This window comes from Pseudopipra pipra, chromosome 1 (genome assembly GCF_036250125.1).
Source record: "Pseudopipra pipra isolate bDixPip1 chromosome 1, bDixPip1.hap1, whole genome shotgun sequence".
NCBI classification, from domain to species: domain Eukaryota; kingdom Metazoa; phylum Chordata; class Aves; order Passeriformes; family Pipridae; genus Pseudopipra; species Pseudopipra pipra.
The window spans coordinates 100,041,590-100,056,242 of NC_087549.1; the positions used below are offsets into that span (position 1 = coordinate 100,041,590).

Consider the following 14,653-nt stretch of genomic DNA (forward strand, 5'->3'; position numbering starts at 1 on the left):
CTAAAGTATCCTTTTAAGTGTTTTTAAGGTAGCAGTACCCAGAAATTAAACAGGCTGAACTTTAACTTCTGCATTACATACATAAAAATTATGTCGATGGATACAAATTCATATCTCATGCCATGATATAAAGTGAATGTATTTCTATATTTTGCCATCTTATCTAGTAAAGGGCTAGGAGCTGCAGCATACCATAGCAATACATTAAATTTCTGTCGCTTTAATCCCACAAGAAGCATTTTGGGATTAAAACTACCCAATCACAACAAACCCACCCTCTATTTGTAAACCTGTCACAGTTAAGCACATAGAGAAAGGACTACTTGTAAATGTTTACTCTTTTGGAATCTTTACTCACAGTTCTAAAAGTCTCTACTTCTTGATGCATCTTCTGAACTTTCTTGTCACACTCAGACTGTATGGCTTTCTTCTGCAGCTCTAATTCTTCTAAGGCTAGGGATTCTTGCTGTTCTTGCTCTTGAAGGGTTTTTAAGCACTCACTCTGATTTTTTTCCTGCATGAAGAAATACAACTAAAACAATAAACTATAAATACAGTCATCACACCTTCAAAAACATTATGATAGGATATTTTCAGTTAACAGGAGTACACTAATCACCTTTATTTTCTACATACACACACACACACAGAGTTTGTTTTCATGTGTGAAAACAAAATTGTAATAAATCACTTGCATTTTCTCTTCTTGGGAACCATTTGTCTTCTATTTCTCTTTGCACTAAAAACATAATGCATCCCAGCCTTTCATTTTAGTTTGTTTACCACTATTAATTGAGAATAACATCTTAAAGGAATAAAGGTCTGTTCTCCTTTGATTCCACTGCTAATGCAATTTTAAGCCTCTGTGCCTTATAATTAAGAAAATAATCTGAGAAACAGGTAGAAAAATATAGTCAGGAAAGGACCTCAGTTACAGTCACCATCCATCATGGAGTGGCATAAAAACCAATCTAGTATTTGCTAGGTAAAATTACATGATGATCTGAAGTAGATTATAGCTTTGCAAAAAAGAGCAAAGAATTCCAGTGATTCCTCCCAACCTGACCTAGAAGAAAATTCTTTTTCTGAGGTCTGACGCTAAGAATAGTTAACCCTGTTCACATAACACAACGCAACCAAACATAACCATACCAACACTTTTCAAATAACAGCCTTATTTCTTGTACATCTTTTACTCTAGGCTGCCGTGGCTAATTACCAGTGATTCAGAGGAAGAAATTAAAAAAACAAGTCTAAATAAAATTTTCAAAAAACGAAACCATTTCCAAAAGACACAGCTGTTAGTGAGCATTGATAGTAATAAGTTATCATTATTCAGTCTGGATCACTGCAGCTGGTTTCTTTTCATGTTGCTGAAGTCTCTGAGCTATTTGACTTTTGGAGAAAACTCCTATCCTTGAGCACAGAAGGACTCTCACTATGGAGTAGCGTCAGATCAAGACTTCTAATCCCAACTCACACTTAGAGAAATGTCTTTCTACGCATTTAAGGTTTACTTACAAGAGCTGCCTTCATCTTCTCCTGGAACACCTTTTCTTGTGCCTGTAATCTCTCATTTAGCTCCTGATCTTTGGTAGCCATTTCTTTTTTATGGATTTTTTCTAGTTCAGCAACTCGTTCCTCTGAAGACTTCTGTGAATCAAAGTCAGAAAAAACTCATTTCAAATATTAAATAACAAAACACTTTGTATAATTTCTTAATAAGAAAAGCAGTGCAACAGAGAGAAGAAACCAGAATCATCTCTTTACTCCCTTTGAATAAGTAACGAGTTAATACTAAGCCCTGATAGCTCTTATTTTCAGGCTTGAAGTTATCCATCTTCCCTTCTCAAGTTTTTCACAGTACTACTAAAAGGAATGTCACATTTTCTAAAGACTCTTCTACCAAGGCAAACAGTATTTTCAATTCAAACATGATAATACATTGGACAAGGAACTTCTTTCTCTAGCTTTCCCTGTATTCTTGTTATTTCATGATCCACAAAGTCAAGTAGTGATACTCTTTGTAGACAGTTGCCTACTATATGTGCTTTATTTAAGAATAATGTAAAGCACGTCAGTCATTCTCCTAAAGGATCAGAGTATTCTCTTAGAAAAATTAATACCATTACAAATGTCAACAAAAAAACTGTAATTTAAAGGTGTTCGAATTTACAGCTTTGCAATGCATGTGCAGTACCCCTGCAATTCTGACCTGAATACACCAGATGAAGTAAATTTTAGCAATTCTTACACCAGCAAACAATCAGGCAACAAGTTCTTAAACATTTACACATACTCAGCTAGGATAATGATTAAAAGATCTTAGTAGTGAAACCCAAAATCTTGGTGGAGATGCATGACCTTACCACCATTAATTTCTTCTTCTTGACTCCCTTTAAAGTCTGAAATGTACCTCTAATAAATGATTTTATTAAACACTGTGAAACAAAGAGTCATACTGTTCTTTTTTACATGCCACTGATGTACTGATTTTAAATTGTTAGAGGAAAAAAAGTCTATGAGGAGTTTTCTATTTTGCTTTAAGTAAATCATTAATCATAGAAAATAATTTTTATAGATTTTATTAAACAGCAAAATTATAACAAAGCTCTGATATACTGATGTATTTTACAACTAGAGATTAATTTAATTAAGCTTTTACCTTCATAATCTCAACCACCTCTTGTTTCACTCTGGTTAATTCCCGTTGAAGATTTAACCTCTCTTCTTCACTTGCCTTTTCTATCGCTTTAATTTTTTCATCCATTTCTGTCTGCAGTTTTTTCCGGGCTTCCTCTGTCTTTTGGGCAATACTTAGAGCCTTTTCAAGCTCTTCAAAAGCTGCCAAGAAAAAGAAGTGTATGATAGTCAAGAAATACCTATGTCCTTTGATAGAAGAATTACATAAGTTAGAGAAGAATGAATTTAGGAATCCATCAAGAATTCACGTGTTTATTATCTAGGAAAAAAGAGAACAGACAAATAGCTGTGAATGTCTTCTAATACATCCTGTAGCTTCTATTTCCTCCCCTAAAATCACTATAAAATAAGTAAACCATATAAGCGAATGAACTACGGCTCCTCTTCTGCCTACATTTGCTGAATAACTTTGAAAAAGAGGAAAACAGCTGCACAAAGAAAAGGCTATTCACAAGTTGTTTTTCCAGTAAAGCAGACAGAAACATAAACCAAGAATGACTACTACACAAGTCAGTTTTTAGTGAATAATGAACGAGATCTTCCTAAATAGAACACTCAAACATAATACTTTATTTACTTAAGAGGTGTTAACTATAAACTGTAAAACCTAAAGAATCTTCTCTTTAACTGTGGGTTTCATAGAGTCCACAGAGATGGCTTTGCTAATTTCATTTTTTCACTACTTATATTTAATGTACACTACTATCAGTGCAATTCAGAAACACTGGAAAAATGCTTGAGTGTTGAGAAGACTGTCTTGTGCTTCTAAACTTCAAAAATAAAATGCAATTAAAAAAAAATTGCTCCCAGAAAACTTGAACAGCTGTGTTTCAAAAGAACACTAAAGCTGCAGTGATGAAATTTATTTACACCCATGTAAGATGCACGAATCCACTGAATCCATTTTAATTTACAATTCAAAAGCACTAATTCGCCATCTTCATCCCATGCTAAGGAGATGTATCCTAACATATTTTATCCACTTCCTAAATGATAAGTTAGATATAAAAAGAAAATAAATCCCTGTATTATGAGCCAGTTTATTACTATTACTCAATACCAGTATTTGAGTTCCTCACTAAAACTGATGTAAGAAGCTATAGAGAACTACACAAGACTAGAGCTTGATCACTATCAGGGAAATCTCTTTTCCTGAATGGATCACGAATATGGAAACCCCCTGCTGCATATTAAAAAAATTTCGTGTCAGAACACTCCACTATATCGCTAATACTTTGCATAACAGAATTTTGGCAAAGCAACTCTATAAAACTCAAAATCACAGTGCCAATATTAATACTGTAATTTATCAGAGCACAACCTCCTAAAAGTATATTTTTCTACTATACCATGGACTACTTGGATTCTAGTTTGGGAGGAGAGAGAACAAAATAAATTTTTAAGTGTAATTAAGTATGATAAGCTTTCTTCCACTTAGTTCTATCCCCAAAAGAAAATTTTAATAGACATGCACATCTCTAGTGTCTTTGATTCACCGTTACTTGGCAGGCATTCACAGGAATTCTTGCAATCCTTGCTTTTTTTAAAGTATATTTAATAACATTTAGGTATGAGTTTGAGAAGTGGATAATAATTTCCATTCCACATCTTTTGATAACATTTAAGACTGAAGATTTGAACCACAATCTGTACTCTTGAGGCAATGTTGCAAATATGTTTTCAAGTAACTTAATTTCATAAAACTGCATTCACACAAAATCTGATCTTTTGCAGAATTGTCTTCTGTTTTTTAAGGAAGCCTTTTTCTGACTACTCACAGAAACAATCATGCTTTAGGGCAAAACAGAGCGGTTACTGACTGGAAATACCAAAGCACACCATTGTATCCACTTTTTCACTCTTGGTTCTGCTTAAATACTAAAACTATTACAAAAAATTAAGAGCACTAGAAATTATTTCAAACAGGAAAACAATCTAAAATATATTACAAGCATGCACTAGGCTTATAGCTCCTTATGTTATACAGTTCTTCACAATCCTCAAGGCATTTGCCACCTGCAACCCACAGGACTCAAGTCCTCCCTCCTTGCTACCCTGGGTACAACTCAATTACGAACATGGCCTGCAAAAACTGTGTTTGGAGAATGGTACTGACTTCCCTGACACTCCTCTCGGTTCTAACAAAAGCAGGCACAGCCAGGAAAAACTGGCCAAGTCCTTCAGTATTACAGCACCATAAATGTCTTAAAAAAAAAAAAAAGGCAAATCACCCTACAGACCTTTACAAAGTATAGTTTGAAACTAAAGCCTGCAAGTACAAGATTAAGTTATTTCACTTTTCCATGCACATTTTCTGATTCTTTTTCTGAGCACTATGTACTTTCCTTCCATTTGAGTAACTGTTACTTCTGCAAAAGGAAAGAGAATGCATTTTCCACAGCCCACAAATCTGCCAAAGAGAAGGTCCAGGTTCACACTAGGATTGACTACTGATATGAAATTGCTGAGCAACATGCAGAACAACAGCTGCATCACCATAATCACAAGCAGGATGCTAATACAAAAGCTAGACAGAAGCTGATGGATAAAAAGCCAAGAGGATATGAATGCACAAAGAAGCAACACTTCACAAAAACACACTTAGCTCTCTAAAAGTTGAATCATATGCATCTCAGGCACTTCTGGCACTTAAGCAAAACAGAACATTTTTATTGAAAGTAGATAATTCTAGTGTAGCCTGACACAACCAAGTTTCAAAACAGTAGAGTTTAGCCCTCTATAATCAAGTAGACAGAATATTGTCTCCATTATTATTGTTATTTTTAATCTGTGGGAGATTTTAATTCTACCACGTATAAAAACCTGGAATAAAGTCCTTGTTTTTATTTAAATACATCTATTCTGAATGCAGAGAGTAAAGGCACTGCCTAGTGTTCTTCTCCAACATGCAGAGTTTTGTTGAGGGAAGGTCTTCCAATCAAGGACTGGTTGAATGAAGTCTTACAAAGGCATATTAGCAAATTAGAAACAGTAACAAGCACACCAACAGAGTCTCAGGTGAATCTTGTAAAACCCCATTCACATGACCAAACCAGACAAACTGGAAACCTTCCAGTGCAGTAAGTAAATAAAAAAAAATGAGCCTGAGCAGAGTTTAAGGAGTGCAAGGTTGCAAAACTGATTCTTATAAAATGTGTGCTGGAGAACTGACTGCTTTACCTACGCCACTCCAAAGTACCAGTCTCGGCTCCCTTCGCCTTGCCTATCCTACCCAGTGAAATATCAGTCTGTGCTCCACAGACTTCTCGCTTACTTGCCCAGCGCCGCAGACCTCTTACCTTCAACTACAGCGCCATCTAGTGCTAAAAATTGTGAAGAAAGCACTAAACAGGCTGGCAAAGGGCTTAGATATCTTGTCCAAATCTTGAGAAACAAAGGTCAAATTAATTTCCTATAGCTGATTTGTGCATCTAGGCAGGATTTAAATGCACAGTCCAACCTTTTTTTTCTGTAGAAAGGTTCAAAGCATATGTTAATTAAGCTTACAAAAGAAATGCCTACAAAGAATAGCATTTGCTTTCTAAAGACTTTGTTCACTGAACAGAATACAAGAAAGTCCATAACCTGCATCCTGAGAAATCACAAAGGACTTACGTCAGGTAATCTCAGAAGAAACAGTACCAGTAAATTTACAAATACTAAAAAGAGCTTTGTTGAAAAAAAATGAGTTGCAGTTACTTCAAGTAGAAATGCCTGAGAAGCACAGAATTTACTTTTTAGAGCCCAGTTCAAGCACCCAATGTGTGATGTAAGAAAACAGAGCCCTTACCCCAGTCCTGTTCATACAAGGCTTGGGAAAGGCACCATGATTCACTTATTGGCATGTGTGGATGCACAAAAAACAAGATGCTCTGTGAGATTTTAACATAATGTACCTTTAACTAAAAAAAAATTATCTTCAACTGGGGAGACCAAGTTACGAGTTTACAAAACACGGCAAAAAATAAGCATACATATCATTTTGCTATTTCATTACACAAAAATGCATTCACATTAATCAAACACTGGAGCAATTCACTAAGGTCACTGGAAAGGAAAAATGCCAGACACATAACACTAGGTAAGTTAAAACAATGATGTGGAAAACTATATCACTCCAATACAGCACTACAAAATTAAATTTCAAGTATAAATGTATCATGCTAAGCCTAATTTCGCTAAAACATAAATGAAATTAACATTTGTACTTCATTTCCTGAAATAATTTTTTCACTAAATCATCATATAGGAAAAGAAGTCTAGAATCTAACGGTCCAGATGCAATTCTGTGCCAAGTGCTGTAGGATGACCCTTGCTTGAGCAGGGAGGTCAGACCAGATGACCCACTGTGGTCCCTTCCAAACTTAGCCACTCTGTGATTCTGTGAAAGTCATCTCAGATTTACTAGCCATAAACCAGAACTTTAAATGTTGACCTCAAATACATGAAATCACCAAATTCACAAAACCAGTTCAACTCAAAGGTTGTGACCTAGAAGCAATTTCAGGCTGTCCCAATATGCATGACTTTCTGAAGTCTGAACAAACTAAATCTGAACAATTTAGTTCAACTGTAGTGAACTACGCTTTCGTTGTCCATCACAACATTTTTGGAATGCATTCAGCTAAGGATGTAACAGAAAAATCTAGTAAAGGTCACCTTACAATTCTGTCATTGACACAGTGTTAACTGATTTTCCAAGGGTTCCAACATTTATATACGCATGCTTAATAGAGTACAAAAATAAATGCACTCAAAAGTAAAGTTGATACTTATGCACCATAAAAACTAGCAAAAGTACTTTAAAATTTTGTTTAAAAAAGAGCACATTTAACATACAAAACTCACCCTAGAAAAGTGTGGTGTACTCAACACATTATTCATTTAAATGAAATTACTTCTCATTAAAATAGGTCAGGTTTCCAGGTTTCCAGCATCATATCTAACCCAATTTCAGCTTCTGGCTAGGCAAAGTTGAAGAAACTATTGTATTAAGCAGAGTGTGTAGATATTACTTCATAATTAAGAGGTTTCTACTGCCTCAAAAAATGCTGTATTTCAAACAACTATGACAATAACTTCATATCTACAGAATTGTTAAAAGAGTTTTCAGCTTCTTTTTTTAATCATGAAGAGAAGCTTCCTAGTCTCCAAGTACTAAACAAAATACAACTTTGGTAGGACTGACTGACTCTGAAGTATGAATTTCCAGACCTAAAAAGACACACAACCTAGAAGGGTAGGAGAGGAAATGATTAAAATGTTTGTTACTTTCACAAGATGGATGTTCAAGCTGCTTTTATTACAGCAGAATGATCTACCCAAACTAATCTTTAAAACTGCAAGTTCTGATCTAAATCTATGTACACATAAAATACACCACTAGAAACTGAATTGTTTGAACTTCTCATTGCTTTTTAGAGAAAAATACATATAATATTTTATTCAAACTAACACTCGAGCTTCTGCCAAAAGAGTGAGCTTCTTTACATGCCTATGAGAGCAAACTAAATTATTCTAAAAGAATTTGATTACAGTACAAAACAATTTCACTGCTTAAAAAACAAAGGTTTAACTTCACTTGAAGCAAAAGAAGAACTGCAAGCACACACAAATAATGTTACCTAATTTCCATCAAAAGCAAACTACAGCATGTAACAGTTACATAAATGTTATGTTCCAAGCCTGAAGCAAAAGGAATCATTACTGCTGTTTCACTAAAGAGAAATCAGAAATGCTTCCATTAGAATTATTGAAAGAAAATGCTTATTATAGTTGTAACACTTATTTCTACTTCTTCACAAATTCTTATACACTGTTATGTCTTCTATGTAAAATACTGTGGTGTTATACGACCATTTATGGGTAGCTGCAAGTTCCTCTTCTGAAGTAATACCAGCAAAAAACTCTATCAATCTTTTTCCTATAAACAGAGAAGTACAGTTGCCCTTCAGCAGATTCCCTCCAATCTCCAGTTTTATCGGTAACTGACACAAGCCAGCCAAAAACATCCTGCTGACCAGAAGTGAATTTAGTAATGATGCTAGCAGGGGTGATATGTAGAACATTAGGAAAAAGAGCATCTCTTAATATCCATTCCAAATAACAATTGATGAAAGAGTGTAAAAGACCACACTTTCTAATGTTTAAATGTGAAAACTAATAATCTCAAGAATTTCTTACCAGCTCTTTCAGATTTTTCTTTCTGTTCCTTTAATTCCTCGCCTTTTGTAGTTATCTGTTTGATCCGAGCACGCAGTTGGGCTATCTCCTCCTCCTTCATTTCCAACGTTTCATGCATTTGTCGCTTTGTCTCTGCAATTACCATACCCTATGGAAAAGGTCCTTGTGATAAAAAGCTAGCAAATAAATAAAACATATAGCTGAAACAATTTCAAGCCAGGACACAATCCTTGTCAGGAATAAACTGTAGTCTATTACTGCAAGACCAAAGACCATGGTATTTGTCTATGTCAGAAAACACAAAATGCTAACCAAAAAGAGATAAGAATAGGGATTATTTTTAAGAGTATCCAAAATTTATCTAGTGGTGAGAAGAACTCCAGCAACCAAGTGCCATCCAAAAACTTCCTCCTTCTGATACAGACACTTTTCTTTGAGATATGCATTCTGTAAACAAACCCAAAATAAAAGCATTGTAGAGTCTGTGCTTCTCCTTGGAGAACATGCACATACAATGTTAGTCCCATCAATTATTACACCACCAGAAGTTACTCCAAGTACCAAGACTGTGATTAAAAAAAAAACTTTTAAGGAGCAAAAAAATTATAAACTCTTCATTTTCTGTAGAAACTACAGTTACTTTTCCTTCACTGTCATTTTCTAATTCATTTAATTGTATCTCATCTTTATTTGTGCTTGGGGGTTTTTTTTGGTTTGTTTTAAAGCTGATATCAAAGAGTGTATCCAGTATAATTGCTTCATCCTAAATATTATCATCTTGCAGTATTAAGTATAACCCAACAGACAAAATACCCTGTGGTATATATACCATTAAATTCTCAGGTAGTTTAAATTATTTATTAAAACATAAACCAGACCATCAGATCACTAAGAACAGCTTCTAATACCAAGAAGCAAGATATTTTGCGTTTTCTTCCTCAAAATCTACAGTTTTGTTTACCTTGTCTTGCTCTAGCTGTTCAATCAAATTCTTTGCATCACGCAGCTGCGTAATGAGTTTAGTCTTCTCAGTCATGTGAAGGTCCTAAAAAAAAGACCCCAACCAGAAGTTGGTTGACAAACAGCTTAGGTTTGGCTCTTACCTTGCACTATGCCTTGGAGGAAGAACACAGAACACAATCCAGGGAAACTGAAGTAAGCAGCTTTAAATTACTTTTAAATCTCCCAGTGGTAGCTGCCTCATGGCTTCTATAATAATTCAGATATCTGAAGGCTTTGTTACAGCCTTCAAACATGGAGGTCTGAACTGCTACAGTAAAACAAGAAACATGCCTAAAGCACCTGTTCTATTATCTGCATCTTGGCTTACAAGAGGATCTCAGCAATGCAACATAAATGATCATTACTGGTCTTGTTGTGGAAAAGGTCCTTAAAATACTCAAGTCTTTCAGAGCTTTTTCAAACCAGGCTAGTGCTCAGAGACAGAGACGGAAATCTGATCTTCGTAACTAAAGTTGAGTACAGCTATATTTAGCACATTTTCATGTTTCAATTACTATCAGCCACCTTACTTTTACCCCATACTCAACATTAATGGCCTTAAAAGGAAAACTGAGCAAAATATTAATTTATTAGCTTTGGGACTCCACTTATGCTCACTATATAGTGATCTCCATTGTCCTGTCTTTCTGTTTTTTCTGTTAATTTACATAACTGATGCCTCTTTCACTGTCTTAAAGGTTTAGCTCAGTTCCACTTTTCCCACTTTATCTTCTGTCTTCTGTGCTAAGCCAGTCTTTCCCTCACCCCAATTTCCCACAACTACTTATTTCTGATGCCATTCTGATAGTTATTCATACAGTAAGGTTTCACATCCTACTTTACTGCTCTTGAATAGTAATTGCTCAGCACGTTAATTCCAGGTGGGTGCACTTTAAACTCCAAAAAAGTACAGGGACAGTTTGTTTAATGGTCTGCCCTATTAATAAATTTTGGAAATATTGGGAGTTCTTACTATATTTTGATAGCTACACATAAAGTTTAGACCATTTTCCACACCTTCATTTTTTCCAGTTCCTGAAGCCTCTCTTCTAACTGTTCTTGAAGTGCCTCTTTCTCGTTGGTTAATTGGGCGCAGCGCTCCTTATGTGACCGAATCATCTCCTTACAACGCTGCAGCAAGTTCTCTTGGCGCTTCACCCTCTGATTGAGAGTTTCCAGTGCTTTAACAGAATCTTCGTTATCCTCTACAAGACAACATACCATATGCAACATCACCATATGCACACTATTTCCAAAATGCAGATCTGCATTCTGTATGGGTCATTCACTTAAGAGTTGGACTTGATGATCCTTGCGGGTCCCTTCCAACTCAGAATATAGTGTGATTCTGTGATTTGTCATTCACAATGAGGGTGACTCACAGGGCTCTAAAGAAAGTTGCGTCAAGTCTGCAAGACTTCCTAGTTCCTACTATAACTGCCAGAAACATGCTACACATACACAGAACTGTAAATACACTCTTTCACACCACATTAATTTACAAAACTCAAGTTACTTTATCGACTTCAAAACCAAATTATTAGTCAAAAAGGTTTTTTATGCAATTAAAAAGTCATCATAATTTATAAACCTGCCTGCTGCTACTAACAGAATCGGTACATGCAGTAAAAAATATGAAGCAAAGCAAATTACATCTCTCAAGTGCCAAGCACACAGATTCTTGCTTCCTCAGGGTTGGGTATGATTTTAGTTCTAAAATATCCAGGTTGACAATACTACATTTGGCAGGATAAAGGTTATGTTTAGTGTATTTCTGAGCTGTCCTTGTAGAATCACAGAATGATTTGGGTTGGAAGAGACTTTAAAGAGCATCTAGTTTCCAACCCCCCTACCATGGGCAGGGACACCTTACACCAGACCAGGTTGCTCAGAGTTTCATCCAGGGTGCCCTTGAACACTTCCAAGGACAGGGAATCCACACCTTCTCTGGGTAACCTGTTCCAGTGTCCCATCACCCTCACAATAAAGAGTTTTTTCCTAATATATAATCTAAACCTTCTCTCTTTCAGTTTGAATCTCTCTGTATAACTAGCACATTTGGGTAGTATTTTACTCTGTATTTCTGCTCTGATGCTCTGGAGGCTGCAAGACTACTTGGCATGAAAATAGGATCAGATAAATTCAGAGGTTCTGTTCACAACCATAAGTCTTATACATTATAATCCAGAAGCAAATTCCAGCACAGGAAACATCCTGAATCCTGATTCTTACATTATTTACTAAGCACTCTTGTCATGTAAGAAAAGCAGCCTTTCGTCTTGCATGCAGCAAGCTCCAACAGAAACTTTGTGACATCCAGAACAATGGATCAATCTAGCAGAAAAAATTCAATTATGCGCAGATACAGGTGAATCACAGAGGATTCTATGAGGCCTTGAAAAAAGCATACGAGCTTGCATACCAGGTCCAAAGCCCTCTACTCAGTGCAGATGGGCAAATGCTTCTCACAGATAAAATCTCCATTCTGAATCGATGGTCTGAACACTTTCAGACTCTTTTCAGTACTAGTCCGTAGTTCAAGACTCAACAATTCAGTCCATCACACAACAACTGGGGAAGAATGAATTGGATATTGCCCCCCCCTTGGGAGAAACTCTTAAGGCCATACAGCAGGTAAAAACTGGCAAGGCAGCTGGGGTTGATGGAATTACACCTGAAATCTGGAAACATGGGGGACATGCACTCCATGCTAAATTTCACGAGTTTGTGGTGTGCTATTGGGAACTATGTGAACTACCATCAGACCTTCGTGACGCAGCCATCATCACTTTGTATAAGAAGAAAGGAGATAAATCAGACTGTTCAAATTACCGTGGTATCACTCTGCTCTCCATTGCTGGCAAAATCCTGGAAAGAATACTCTTGAACAGACTAATACCTGCTATAGCAGAAGAAATTCTACCTGAAAGTCAGTGTGGTTTCAGAGCCAATAGGAGTACCACAGACATGGTATTTGTTCTCAGATAACTGCAAGAGAAGTGTAGGGAACAGAACAAAGGTCTCTTTGTTGATCTCACCAAGGTTTTCGATACTGTGAGCAGAAAAGGCCTATGGCAGATTTTGGAACGTTTAGGATGTCCCCCCAAGTTCCTCAAAATGGTCATCTCACTTCATGAGGATCAGCACGGCCAGGTCAGATATGGCAATGCACTTTCTGAGCCCTTTCTAATTACCAGTGGTGTGAAACAAGGTTGCGTTCTTGCACCAACCTGATTCACAATCTTTTTCAGCATAATGCTCCAAAGGGCCATGGCAGACCTCAATAAAGAAGATGGTATCTACATTCGATACTGTACTGATGGAAGCCTATTCAACCTAAGGCGACTGAAGGTCCATACTAAGACCTTAAGTCATCTTGTCTGTGAGCTGCTTTACGCTGACGACAATGCCCTCGTCGCCCACACAGAAGTAGCTCTGCAGCGTTTAACATCCTGCTTTGCTGAGGCTGCTGAGCTTTTTGGGCTGGAAGTCAGCCTGAAGAAGACAGAAGTTCTCTATCAACCTGCACCTCAGGAAGCCTTCCATCATCCCCATATCACCATTGGCCAATCAGAACTCAAATCAGTCCAGTAGTTTAATTACCTAGGTAGCCTCATCTCCTCGGACAGTAAGTTGACGGAGAGACAGACAACAGGTTAGCAAAAGGCATATAGAGCTTTCGGAAAACTCCATAAAAGAGTTTGGCGAAATAAACACTTGAAGAAAAGTACAAAGATCAGTGTTTACAGAGCCATAGTGCTGTCTACTCTTTTGTATGGATCTGAATCATGGATCATCTACTCCCACCACCTGCGACTCCTAGAACGCTTCCATCAACGCTGCCTCCGTACAATCCTAAACATCCACTGGTCAGATTATGTGACCAATACATCTGTTCTAGAACAAGCAGCAGTCACAAGTATAGAGGCCATGTTGCTGAGAACACAGCTGTGTTGGGCAGGACACGTCTCAAGGATGAAAGATCACTGCCTCCCTTAGATCTTGCTTTATGGTGAACTTGCCACCGGCTGCCGCAAGAGAGGAGCCCCAAAGAAGAGATACAAGGACTCCCTGAAACAACATCTCAGCCTTGGCCATATTGATTATTGTAACTGGTCTACTCTGGCCTCCAATTGGGAGGTCTGGAGACACACCATCTATAACGCTGCTGATGCTTTTGAGAAAGCACACAGGATCACCCTTGAGGAGAAAAGGCAGCGCAGAGAGAATCGTGTCTTGCAGAATATACCACCTAAGAAGCCTTTCCGCTGTGCCTTTTGCAACTGGACTTGTCTATCTCACATTGGCCTTTTTAGTCACCAGCGCACTTGCAGCAAGGGTGGGTAGAGCCCCTCCCAAATCTTCGTTCACGAAGCCTAGCCATGATGATGACAAAAATCATGGCACTAAGTAAGAGCATCTCTCATCTATCCTTTCATATTATCTGTACATACAAAAATAATAGTAGATTTTTGCTGAACACAGCTTAACAAATATCATTTCAAGATACATGTTCACCTCTGTCTGAACCCTACCCTTTTATGAAGGCTACCAATGAATGACACTTTTATTCTGTATCAGCATTATGATGGGCACTGCTCAGTAATTAAATATACACAATACTGGGAGTCCCATTAATTCAAATAACCTGCCAGTGCGGGGAACACTTAGGTTATTTAATCACAGGAATATCAAAATTGATCTTTGCTTTTACTTTCTACTGATAAAGCCAATGGGAAAAAACTCCACAAACTCACAAACAAAA

General features: G+C 36.9%; 1 protein-coding gene across 18 annotated transcripts in view; it reads right to left on the reverse strand.

The window, feature by feature from the left end:
• Window positions 1-14,653, reverse strand: part of GOLGA4 (golgin A4) — a 74,040-nt gene that overhangs the window by 26,931 nt on the left and 32,456 nt on the right. For 16 of the 18 annotated variants that reach the window (XR_010433492.1, XM_064667665.1, XM_064667651.1 and 13 more), the window contains 6 exons: window positions 10,906-11,093; window positions 9,848-9,931; window positions 8,887-9,034; window positions 2,666-2,844; window positions 1,522-1,653; window positions 359-514 (listed from right to left, as the gene is read on the reverse strand). Coding sequence is in view for 17 of the 18 variants with exons in the window: in XM_064667665.1 (XP_064523735.1) it covers window positions 359-514; window positions 1,522-1,653; window positions 2,666-2,844; window positions 8,887-9,034; window positions 9,848-9,931; window positions 10,906-11,093 (887 nt within the window). In the remaining variant the exon portion in view is untranslated. Of the gene's footprint in view, window positions 1-358; window positions 515-1,521; window positions 1,654-2,665; window positions 2,845-8,886; window positions 9,063-9,847; window positions 9,932-10,905; window positions 11,094-14,653 lie in introns of those variants that run through there. The other 2 variants (XM_064667733.1, XM_064667708.1) reach the window with 2 other exon arrangements.